Source organism: Ciona intestinalis, chromosome 7 (assembly GCF_000224145.3).
Source record: "Ciona intestinalis chromosome 7, KH, whole genome shotgun sequence".
NCBI lineage: Eukaryota > Metazoa > Chordata > Ascidiacea > Phlebobranchia > Cionidae > Ciona > Ciona intestinalis.
The window spans coordinates 4,885,630-4,897,822 of NC_020172.2; the positions used below are offsets into that span (position 1 = coordinate 4,885,630).

Here is a 12,193-nt window from a genome sequence, read left to right on the forward strand (position 1 = left end):
AACTTTATATTTGCACTGATTCTAAACAGAACAGTATGTTACTATAAATTCTCAAAATTTGGATTAAACCCAGGTCCCATGTTTGCCTCCCTGAAGACCTCACAGTTATAAAACAGACACTCTTATCTTGCGTTGGGCCTAGATAGTGACACTTTTCACACTGGGTGTTGGGATATTGTACAACATCCCATATCATAGGCCAAAACTAGGGCTGCAGGGTTAACAGTAAAATTCTGCACCACATTAATCACCAATCAGTATACATTAGATTTTCAACCAAAAAGGTGAAACTTATTTTTATAAGATTGCATATCTGACTATCGTCTGCTTCCTCTGCATTTGTAAAAGTTCATTGCTATATATATATATATATATATATAGCAATGAGAATAAACCTTGCAACCATGAAATGTGAATTTTGTTTCCACAGGATTGTGTGTCTAACTATCCCTGCCTCCCCTGCATTTATAAAAGTAGGACATCTAGGCCAATACTATCTATTCTAGTGCATCTACTATCTAGTACTTAAAACTGGTACCTAACATGTACCTATGCACATCACAAGACCCATAGTATATACGTATATATATATGTATAATGTATATAGCAACAAAGGTGTTCACCTGATACAGTTGAGCTTGGGATGGGAAAGTGAGGTTTATGGGTTGGTGTTGTGGAGGGGGAGGGAAGATGACGCGGGGAACTTAAGCAACTATCTAAACTTGTTCGTCGTTCCTTCTGTGTAAGGTAATAATGTGGTTCATATCATACTTATAATGCATATGGTGGAAAAAATAAATAATATATATAAATATACAGTATGTCAGGGAAGATGAGACACCTTTTCATTCTATTTTCTTGTCCCATTAGGTAGTGAAAAAGGAAAATTTAAAAAATTATAAAACCGTATCCTCACGACTGCCATAGATCTATGTTAATTGTTTTAAACAAAATTGAGATATTTGGATATTATGTGCTAAAGGTGTCTCATCTTTCCCCACCCTACAATACTCTATTATTATAATTAATATAATATTCATATATGAAACTGTATTTAGAATTTAAAAGCATGGTCTTATGTTCATGTTAGAATTAAATATGGATTTTCAGATAAAAGGTTGGGATAAGATATTCCAATAAAGCCAAGCAAAGCATTAAGAATTCAAATTGACAATTCAGTTGATTAATTTAAGGAATATTATACATAATATTAAAATTGTAAAACTCCAGCAAAAAATCTCGGTTGTGGTCGTGGATGATTTTCTCATTGAAAACTGCAGTACCTGTTAAATCTATTACACAGACAACCATTTGAGCAATATAAAACATATTCGATTATAAAAAACATTATGTTTATGTTAAATATTAACACAGAGCATATGAAAAATGTAGTACCTATTAAATCTATTACACAGACAACAATTTGAGTAGTAGGTGTATAAAACATAGCCCATTATGAAAAACATTATGTTCATGTTAAATATTAACACAGAGCATATGATAGATACCAAGGATAAGTCGCTCCAGTTAGATGAGATCTGTATAGTGGCTTGTACCTCCCTGTAAAAGCAATCAGTCATATTGTTTTCAATGGGTTTCAAGTAGAGCTTACTTGATGTATGAATAGTAATATATCAAAACAAGCGGGCTAAAATATAAACAACATTAAGCCACAAAGCAAACTTTGTCAATATTTTGAAAAATATATATATATATTTTATTTCATAAAATATTAATAGGTTTTAAATATTTATATTTTATTTCGGTAGTAGATTTAAAATGCTTATTATATTTGGTTGACAATCTAGAATTTATTATCAAACCCTAAAGGTGTTGCACAAGATGAGGGAAATAGATATAGCTTTCACATTTCATTTGCAAGCCAGATGTTTCCAGAAAACATTATATTATATATATATATATATGTTTATATTTAAGAAACTTATATTTCTATTAAACAGTGGTTTGTGTATAAGCAATTTGACTTATATAACACATTTATCAAACTTAACCCAAATCTTAACAATGAGTTAAGAGGTTTCCCCTTCCCTGTGTTACATATTATATCCACACAAAGTATGTCAGTTGTAATCAACCAATCATGTGTTACCATTCTCACCTCTCATGAGCTGTTTCTTTGGTTTGAATTCCTTCAAGGCTTTCCTCCTGGGGAATATTGGAAATAAAATATAATTAAATAAAACTTTTTAAATACAAAAAGCAGTGAGGTGTAAATGGTAAATGGTAGCACTATGGGTGGTGGGTGGTGGGTAATGGGTTAATAGACATAACCTACTGTACTGGGTAATATTGGAAATATGATAATCAAAACAGTTACTTTTATACTAGTAGAAAAAGCAGTGGGGTATTAAAATTCAGACCATACTGCTTCTTCCATTTATTTAAAAGTACAGCTGAGATCTAAATAGAGGCAGCCTGGTTGTTGGGGTAATGAACCTATAACCCAGGTGCCAGGTGTGCTTTAATTAAAGGAACAAAATTCAAGTTTAATTTGGCCAATAATCCAACACTGAACACCATCCTGTAATGTCTATGCTAACCACTGTTTCAATTATATAATGAAGCCAAGTACAATTAGGTTGAGGAAATTGAATTAGTAATCAATTTGATATCAGCAGCCAGAATGACATTCCAATAAACACATGAAGCAATACAAGGAAATATTAACTCACTGTTTTTAATTGGTGAAGCCTTAAACGTGATGTTGGTCTGGTCCCAGGGACTGGCGACTGTGGATAAAATATACTTTGGTTAAATAAAAGTCTTCAAGAGATCTGGTGGCAAGTTATATAATTGTAATACTAAAGGACAGAGGCTGTAACATCCTGTTTCGGTCGCTTTGACCAGGTATGCCATTAAGTGTCAAGGACACATCACCCAAACAATGTTTAAATTTGTTGATCCAAACAGTTGATATGAGAGATCTTTTATGCCAGAGTATATCAACCATTGCCCAGTGGGCAGTAGGCACCCAAGGGAGAACATTTATTGAGGGCAAATTACTGCTCATTGGGCTTTGTTTCCTTGTAGAACCATTGCTCCAAAGTGGGGAATAATATTCATAAATACAAGCAAAACAAATCTACGTTATTTTATTGATAGGGCATGTGACACTGGTTTTCGAGTGTCTTTGAAAGGGGCCACAAACCATTTGAGAATCACAGTTGTTTTCCTGTTATAAAGATGACTGATTTTCAATGAAAATATTTGATATAATTACCGTAGCACTGAATCTCCGGATTCTGTTTTTCCCAAGAGTTGCGTGTTGTTGGTAAACTGATGATAATTCAGCCATTCTGATGTCATAATGTAAAATTAAAGGGGAGAACAAAAGATTTAAAAAGACATTTTATTAAATATTGATTTTTTTTCTTTCATTTTTACTTAGACATTTGAGGCACGTTACTGCATTGTATAAGCATAATTAAACAACTAAATTTTTATGTATGTTGACAATGCTTCAATAATGATTCATACAAACAACATTGAAGTATTCACAACAGTACTGGGTTATTAACAAGTAGATTACATACATGACCTTATAAGCACAGAATCTATGTAATCAATAAATATATTTGTAACTTTGAAAATTATTTGTATGAAGAACATAACTTACTCGAAATCATTGAGTAACGGAGCACTGTTGCAACGTTTAAGAAGATTATTTTCCCTCTCTATCTGTTCCATGATGGTTGTCTCAGTTTGAGGCAACTTCTTCCAAAAAGAGGAAGGTCTGCTCAGATGATCTGATGTCCTCCCATCTTTCGGAGCATCCCCAGAAGTCTTCCGGATGCGGTTTTCAAGCGATCTTCTTCTGCGAAGAAAGGAGTGACTCGAACATGAGTTAGGGGGCTTGAGTGGAAGGGGGGATCTTATAGACCATGAGGAAGATGGGCTGTCTGATGAAACGCTCTCGCTTCGATTGATGACATTGAACGACTCCGGACTTTGTGATTGGGTGGTGAATTTGTTCAACTTCTCTTGCTCCTCCAGTGGCCAAATAGCGGATTCATCCGTGTCGTTACCGCTGACATTCTCTTTCTCCTTAGCAACCGATTCTGTGTCTGTTTCCATAGAAACGTCACCGTTTTCGGAAACTGACTTATCCACCTCAGTGTCCGTCATTCTTTCAACAGATTCCATCACCCGATGATTGATGTAAACAAATTGAATCAAACCACAGCTCACAAGACAACTCTTTACAATAACTTTGTATGTGCAGTTTTGATATCAAAAGACAAATCAACTGGTTACATTTTGACTGGCAACCTTAAAAAGTGAAATAACTTGCAGCTAGAAAATTTTTAAAAACAAATTTAGTACAACAAATGTGTGTATACATATATTATATTTAGCTACGTGTAAAAACGTAAAGCTTGTGTGTATACAAATATACGCCCGGTCACACAAGAGATCAAACAGATTACGTATATTCTAAATCTAAGCAACAATAGAGTTCTGACTGATAACGCGTTTTGACCTATGAATGTTATGTTGCGTCACAGAACTGTGCTTATATTTCACGTAATACGTGACCTGCGCTTCTTTTGATCGCGTTCGCGCGCCATACGCGTCACCGCTGCTTTAGTTTCTTGCAATAAATCACCCATAACTAACAGACGACTTTAACTCGGCCAACTATAAGTCCATTGAGTTAATTCCATCCGAAAATCCTACAACTCATCCATTTTAATAACACGGATGACTGATCTTCGGTCAGCTGGTTGTATGACGTCAATATTATGATTTGAGTTCGGGACATCACGGTTAATTTAGCGAAAATTCCTTTGAATTTCGCATAAATCCGTTTCCATTTGGCCTTACCTGCCAAACTAACATAAGCCACATTGCAAACAGTTTACAAAAAAACTTTATTTATTAGAAAACCACAATACACGTGTATATCTAACACATTAAAATGTTTATATAGAAAATATATGTTAAGTGCAAATAAACGATGTTTAAAATATTGTTTTAATGCATACAATGTCATAAACGATATAAATCATCATATACAATAAATCAGCGCCTTTACAGCAATCCGTGTGTATTAAACACATATTATAATAAAAGCAACATAAAACCTTACCCAGAACTCAATGTTATGTAGACATATATAGAAACGTGTAGATATGCTATCTACTGGACCTGTTGGTTATGATCACCTTTATATTTAGAGCAAATTATACACATATGGCATCTCTATGGCATAGGTTCTTCTTTTGTCTTTGTAGATAACCAGGGTACTGGGGGAAGATCAGAGTCGCTGCCAGGCTCGTTAGCGGGTTCTTTACCACTAGAGTGTGTGGATGAGCTGCTTATGTGTGGCTTGGTATCCTGGTAAAATGAATATTGATAAATTGAGGACTTGGTTAAAAAGTTTTGCATTACAAGTTGTCTAAATTGTTCGCCATGAATTAAAAAATTACAAACCAAAATAATATTTTTCTACAAAGTTACGTTTGTGGTAACTTGTAAGTGGGCATGAGGTGTATAAAACAAAACACCCGTGTTGTAAAGAAAGGCTATCATTGCCTTACCAGGATAAAAAGTTAGATTCATTATATGCTTTTCCAGGTTTATTTAGAAGCTTAATTTGAGGGGAAATTTTATTTAATTTAAATCTGTACTAATTGGCAGACTAATACCTTTACATCGTCACAATCTTTATACACAGAACCAACACAGCTCCTTAGTGACATCTTGCGGCTGGATTTTTTACCGGAGGATAATTCTTGTGTTGAGCTTGAATCCAAACCACGAAGTTGTTTTTGAATTCGTTCCTAAAAAAGGTATGAATAGTATTGTAACTTGGGACATGAATTTTGGTTGTCAAAAAATAAGTTGTGGAATGCTAATGCTGTGTAAAAAGCATTTCTAAGAAGCTGAATTTCTAAGACCTTCTAAAACTAAAAGTTGATGCCATTAAATTTATATTTATTAACTTGATAGTCTTTTTGGTAAGTTTTGAATTAAATTCAACCCTGAAAAAATTAGAAGCATATGTAACAAAAATTAAGAAAGATTGTATCGACTATGTAGCACTATGTGTATATTTTGCAAAACACAAGGTTTAAGTTCCTTACCTTAGCTTTTGCCATTGCTTTCCTTGGCACTAGTCCCCATTCCACTAAACTTATTTCTGATGATATATTTTTAATATCTATGTTAGGATCATCATCAACTGATGTGAGGCTATCTTCAGATTCTTCGTGGATTTCTTCTTTGTTGAAATCCTCCGATTTCTCATCACTAAGTGGGGTTTCGGTCACAAGAGGGCAGTCTTGCTGCTCATCCATTTTTGAAATCTTTTTGTCGCTCTTTTCCTTATTTTCTAAAAAATAAAATAGATGTTTTAACATGTTCTACAAAAAGTTATATAAAACTATGGGAACTTTAACTATAGGGAAAAAAAGCTATGCCTACAAGTAAAGTTTTACCGATTTAACATATATGAAATACTACCAACCTTTTTTGATAGGCTCCAAAAGACTTGCTTCAAAATCGGACACAATTTGCAAATGAACAGAAGAAGAGATGGAATCCATGCTTTTATTGCATTCAAGCGTTGGCTGCCTCTTTTCTTCGTTTAAAGGTCGAAACTTTGCCACCAGCTGTCTCCCTTGAGGTATTTTATTATTCTCGCTGCTTTCTCTTAGTGTTGCCGGAATATTCTCAAATTTTTCATTTTTATCATCGGAAACTTCAGTCTTCCCAGTGATTGACCGCACATCAGCGACCAGTAACTCACAAGGGAATTCTTCAAGTGTTGCCATATCTTTTTCTTCACCAGGTTTTTCTGGAGTTGAAGTGTCCCGAGGTAACAAAGGACCATTATCATATTCATTGTCTTGTTCAATCACAATCTCTTCTATGACATCAGGAGCTGTGATGTCATCATATGTGAAATCCAACTTTGTCCCACTCTGAGTAGTGGAATCTTTAAAAATATCCGATTTAGAGGACTTTGTGTCTTCTTCTTTATTCTCCTCAAGATTTTGTTGAATGTTGACAGCTCTGTGTAATATATTATGATGTAATAATGCTGATTATGAAGTCAGATTCAACACCGACAATACACTTTACATTTTGGCCTTGGATTCGAGCAAATGATGTCAAATTTAATAATTTATTAGTCATCTACGGCTACAATACGGACAGGCAAAAGCTTTAAGTTATCCCAGTATTTCCACATTCCAAGAAAAGCTATGCTAATGTACTGGCTATAGTTTTTGGATTTTGGTCCCACTGTTCTTATAAATAACACACAGACCGACTTACACATCATTCCCACCATCTCCAATACAATTTCCCAAATCATCTTCTGATTTTTCCTCAGCTTGTTCACTAAAGTTTTCACCCACATTATTAGAGGGCAGATTTAGAAATCGGTCGATTAAATAATCCCCTCCCCTTTCATCTGTAGGTAATCTGGGGTCCTGCAGATGTATTTTGCTTGGTATGGTAAGTTTATATCAGTAGTAAAGGGGAGAAGCACCCATGGCACCACTGTTTCAAGTATAAAAGAAGATAACTTAAACGCCATCGTTTTCAATAAAAAAATCAAAATGTAGATTTAGTTTTTGTACACGAGTACACTAATTATAAAATCTGACTTTATTAGATAAAAAATAGCAAAAATTTGTAAAAAATTAAACAAGACAATCTTACCTGGTTACTCCCTTCAAGTTCCACCCCAGTTGTTTTGTCTTTTCTTAAATATTTAACATCAGTTAAACGTGGCTCTTTACTTTGGACTTTTCTGTTAATAAAAACTATAAAAATAAGAAAAACCTAAAATTGGTTCATAAAATGTGGGCAACTTATGCCTGCATACTCAGAAATAACATGTTTTCTTCTGGTGCAAACTATAGTTAAGGAAACTCTGTATAATATATAGTTATAAGTATAACGAAAACAAAATTGATGATTAAATTTTTTTTATTTCTATACCTCCACACAGCTCTCATGTGTTTAATTTTCTTCATTGCTCTTGCTTGAAAATTTTCATTTGTTCCTGAAACAATAGCAAGTGTGACATCACAGTATTGTAAAATTGGGGTAAATATTTACCTGAGATATGTCTTGGTCTGTTTATTGTGATATCATCACTGTCCGATTCTGATGTCATAATGACTGAATGTTGAGAACAACGAAATTTCCTACAATTCCTGACAGAATGTTATTTTTAAGTTATTGCACAATAAGTAGAACTATGATGTAACAAACCTTAGTGGTTTTGATCTTAGTGACCAAGGAACCAACTTTCTCTGTAAGAAAACAGAATGATTATAACTTTTGTGTTACCTAACACCTTAGAAACCTACATTAAGCAACCATGAATACTTTTATGAATAAAAATCTCTCACTCTTTGTCTAAGTTTATATTTCTTTTCAAGAGAGTTCAAAAGTTCATCTGGGCTTTCATCATTGCATGATGTCATCGAGTTTAGATCTTCACTTGATGATGTCATAGCTGATGATGTCAGAGGTTTCCAATCATTGGAATCACATTTACCGTGGTGTGATGCTGCTGGGAATGTGAAATAGAGTATGTGGTGTATAAATATACCTCATGCTCACTGTCTATAACATGGGTGTCTTCTTATACACTGGGCACACATGGTGTATTCATACACCTCATGCTCACTGTCGAGCTATAACATGAGTGTCTTCTTATACACCAGACACACATGGTGTATTTATACACCTCATGCTCACTGCGGAGCTATAACATGGGTATCATGGAAGGTTTGGTTACTCCAGTAAAGATGAACTTACTTGGCTTTACATCAGTTGTATCAGTAGACGAAGCTACAATTTCAAATTCATCCTTCAATAATTTAAGCTGGCGTGCAAACTCTTGCCGTAGACTAAAAATAAAGATCAAATTAAGTGTTCTATGATGACACAATGATTTATTCACCTGTACAAACGACTATCTGGAAACTTCATTTTCCTGAAGTCATTTAGCGTGACGTCACTCCCACTGACGTCATCAAGTTGTTGGCTTGCAGAAGATGACGCATCTCCAGCTTCGTAAACGCGTCGCTGGATTGAGTTGTTACGAATCTATGACGCGAAACACTTATTTAATATACGTCATCAAACGCGAAACCACGCAACTACGTCATCAATTACGTCACGAAGTGTCATTTGATATTTTTTTACATTCAACGAAAAGCGGCGGGGGTTTCCAACTATGGTAATCCCCCTTTGGCGTAACATTTTAAGTGGGGAATTCAAGTAACGTTGTAACTGAGCATAACTTTATGAAGGAATCAATTCGTTAAATTTGTTAAACAAAACATAAAAAGATATATTGTGCAACTATTTGTAAGTATAGAGCGATTAAATACAAAATATATAACACAGCCTAATTTACGGTTTCTTACTAGTCGCGTGGTGGTGCGGTTGAGCCATTGTTTTACTTTTGTGACGTCACAGCCAGTTGTAGAATGCGAAACATTCGACGAAGAAGCGTGACGTCGCGAACTTATTGGCGGGGAACGCGTCCACTTCCGGTTTCGCTTTCGATGGAACTGATTGGAATATTGTTTGAAATTGTTTTTAAAATTACGCAAGGGTATCATAACGAAGTCTGTAACACGGCATAGCAAATAGACCACACACCCAAACTTTAATTTACAGTACTGTTTGGGTAAGATGGGACTCCTTTAACACATATTATCAAAATATACCTATCGTGTTTGAAAAAATTAACAACGGTCAATGGGAGTCGTGAGAATACGGTTTTATAATTACTTGAATGACCTTAGTTTACTACCAAATGGGACGGGAAAATAGAAAGAAACGGTGTCCCATCTTCCCCCACCCTGCTTAATAACTAAAAAGCGACATACATTAGAAAATTTACTTTTTTCTCCGAGGTCGCCTTTCTTGTTCTCTTTGTTTTCTTTGTTCTAGAATTTCCAGGATTGATTATTTTTCTTGATCTGTATAATCTTATAGCGCTGATTGCTTCGTATGATATATCATGTAACAAGTCCTCGTGTGACGTCAGAAGCTTGTCTACGTCATCGCTGACGTCACCAGTAGGATTTTGCTTGTGTGACCGTAAACGGTCATGTATTATAGCAGTTACCAGTTTTCCGATAAGTTCTCGTTGTCTCTTAATCGTGTCTTCCAATTTCTGTTCGACCGAATTTCTGAAGTAAAAATTCAAAACGAAGAAGAAATATTTATAATGATGAAATCTCGAAGTGCCAATGAGTTATTGCTTTCTATTCGTTTTGTACACTTCTTTAAAGCAATATTAGCGTATTTCGCTACAATAAGCCTATAAACTTTGGTGTAAATCCCAGATCCCATGACGTAGGACTACACTCATATAGAGTACAAATAGATTGAAACAACTGTATTTGGATGACATCTGCTAAATGTCTCATTTCATATTTTAATAATAATCAAACTTACTTTTGTAGAGGTGTGACGTCGTTTGGTTTTGCACACAGCTCCTGCTGGTTGGCTGAGACGATTGGGCTCTGATACGTCATCGGTTGCGTATAAGTTTGAGCTGGGCGCCATATTTGTTGATAGTATGGGTTCAAAATGGGGTTGGGGTAATTTCCCTGGGGTTTGGGGCTAATTTGGGGGCGTTGGAGTTGTGGGATTTGACTCCAAACTAAGTTTTGTGGAGTTTTAGTTGGGTTTAGTTGATTAGGGCAAGTTGTAGGGGGTGTCTGGGTGGGTAAGGCGGTCTGGGGGTTTATTGGGGTAACGTGTTGGTTGTAGGGTTTAATTTGGGGGGTAAACTGTTGGGTTCCTCGGTTGATTAGAACAAGCTGGTTGCTAGGGGAATTATACGTCATCACGTTGCTATAGAAACAAAAAATTAACGTATTTCTTCCTTCGTCTGGCCTCACTGAAAACTCGCTACGAGCTGATATAAACTCGCCTGAAACTACAACGTATCTAGAACTAAGACCTGTCTTTTGTAGTGTAAAACTGTAAACCACTGCTCGTCTCCAGAAAATACTTATATACTTACTAAAATTATTAAAGTAGCCTCAAAAAGCCAATATCTCGGGCCAAAAAGTAATATTTAAATTTTTTGAACTCGTTTGAAAATGTAAACAATAAACAACGATTCATTATGTCGTAACAAACCTTTATTGCATACGACATAACAATCTTTACAACGTAACAATATATGTTATAACGTGCATAAGTTACGTATTCGCAACGTTGTAAACAGAAGAAAAATTCTAATTGGGCGAAAAATAAAACTTGAAAAATATATACAGCCAGTGAATTTACAATCCTATTAACGATAAGTAATGTGCCGGACATTTAAACAAACTAAATGCACGAATGTCTAATGTAAAATGAAGTTGCATTCTTTAAGAAATCGCCAAAAAAAGTTCATTTATAAATGTGTTTAGTGCAATGCATTAGAAGAAAAATTTCTACTACGTGAACAATATCTTTGGTTTTGTTATTTTGAAATATAATTTTGGTGTTTACAGATGTTTAGGGCAGTACAAAATGCGCACCAAAGCTGTGACTGCTTGAAAAGAAACATTTCTATTAAAACAGGAGTTTTAAACTGAGGCACGCCTTTGAAAATACATAAAAAACCTGCAACCTATATTTTGCTAAAGAAAACTCGTTTAGTTATAACTTATAAAACAGTATTATCTTTCACAAACATTTATGAAGTATACATGACCCCCAACCTTCAAAAATAGGCGTGCCCCAGTTAAGAACCCCTGTTTTAATGTACTGCAATTATACTCTTGTTCAACACGATTTAATCAAAAGATTTAAAAGATTTTACAAAAAAGACATCACTTTTGGTTTACAAACATTTTTTTAATTATTAAACTTTTTTTAAAAGGGACTAAAACATCATAAGCGCATTAATTAGATTATGGAATAGGTTGAAGTTGGAACTTTATAAAATGGAACAAATATGTTGTTTTAAACATTTGACACAAATTATAAAATCACATTGTTTTAGTCAATTTAGTGCATAAAAACCACATATATATTTAAGCCTATTTAGTTCAAATAAATGCATTATGACATCATAAGGCACTATACAAGGCTAACTAGAATTAAATTCTTGTTTAAAATTATTATTCATAAAAACTTTAAAAACAACAGAAAATTTGATTTTATATCGTTAGTGATTTTTTTACAGAATTTC

General features: G+C 34.5%; 2 protein-coding genes across 4 annotated transcripts in view; both read right to left on the minus strand.

Annotated features, from left to right (window-relative positions):
• LOC100178807 (flocculation protein FLO11) overlaps positions 1–4,315 on the minus strand; it is a gene marked incomplete in the record, with an annotated part of 8,212 nt that extends 3,897 nt beyond the window's left edge. The window contains 6 exon segments of the mRNA XM_026835066.1: positions 624–738; positions 1,509–1,560; positions 2,120–2,166; positions 2,694–2,750; positions 3,242–3,317; positions 3,638–4,315. Coding sequence (XP_026690867.1) covers positions 624–738; positions 1,509–1,560; positions 2,120–2,166; positions 2,694–2,750; positions 3,242–3,317; positions 3,638–4,164 — 874 coding nt within the window.
• LOC100181172 lies at positions 4,071–11,101 on the minus strand. 3 transcript variants are annotated; one of them, XM_026835063.1, is made up of 15 exons: positions 10,459–11,101; positions 9,899–10,190; positions 9,417–9,563; positions 8,948–9,093; positions 8,803–8,894; positions 8,391–8,551; positions 8,251–8,291; positions 8,095–8,192; positions 7,975–8,038; positions 7,693–7,783; positions 7,303–7,460; positions 6,491–7,038; positions 6,108–6,355; positions 5,670–5,804; positions 4,071–5,358 (listed from the first exon to the last, which is right to left on the minus strand). In XM_026835063.1, the coding sequence occupies exons 1-15, from the start codon at positions 10,851–10,853 to the stop codon at positions 5,224–5,226; spliced, it is 2,751 nt and encodes a 916-aa protein (XP_026690864.1). In that variant the 5' UTR covers positions 10,854–11,101; the 3' UTR covers positions 4,071–5,223. The 3 variants fall into 3 exon arrangements, with proteins under 3 accessions (XP_026690864.1, XP_026690865.1, XP_002122224.1); XM_026835064.1 differs by having other exon boundaries at positions 8,095–8,183; positions 8,391–8,554; XM_002122188.4 differs by having other exon boundaries at positions 8,391–8,554; positions 10,459–11,100.
• Positions 11,102–12,193: the final 1,092 nt, after the last annotated feature.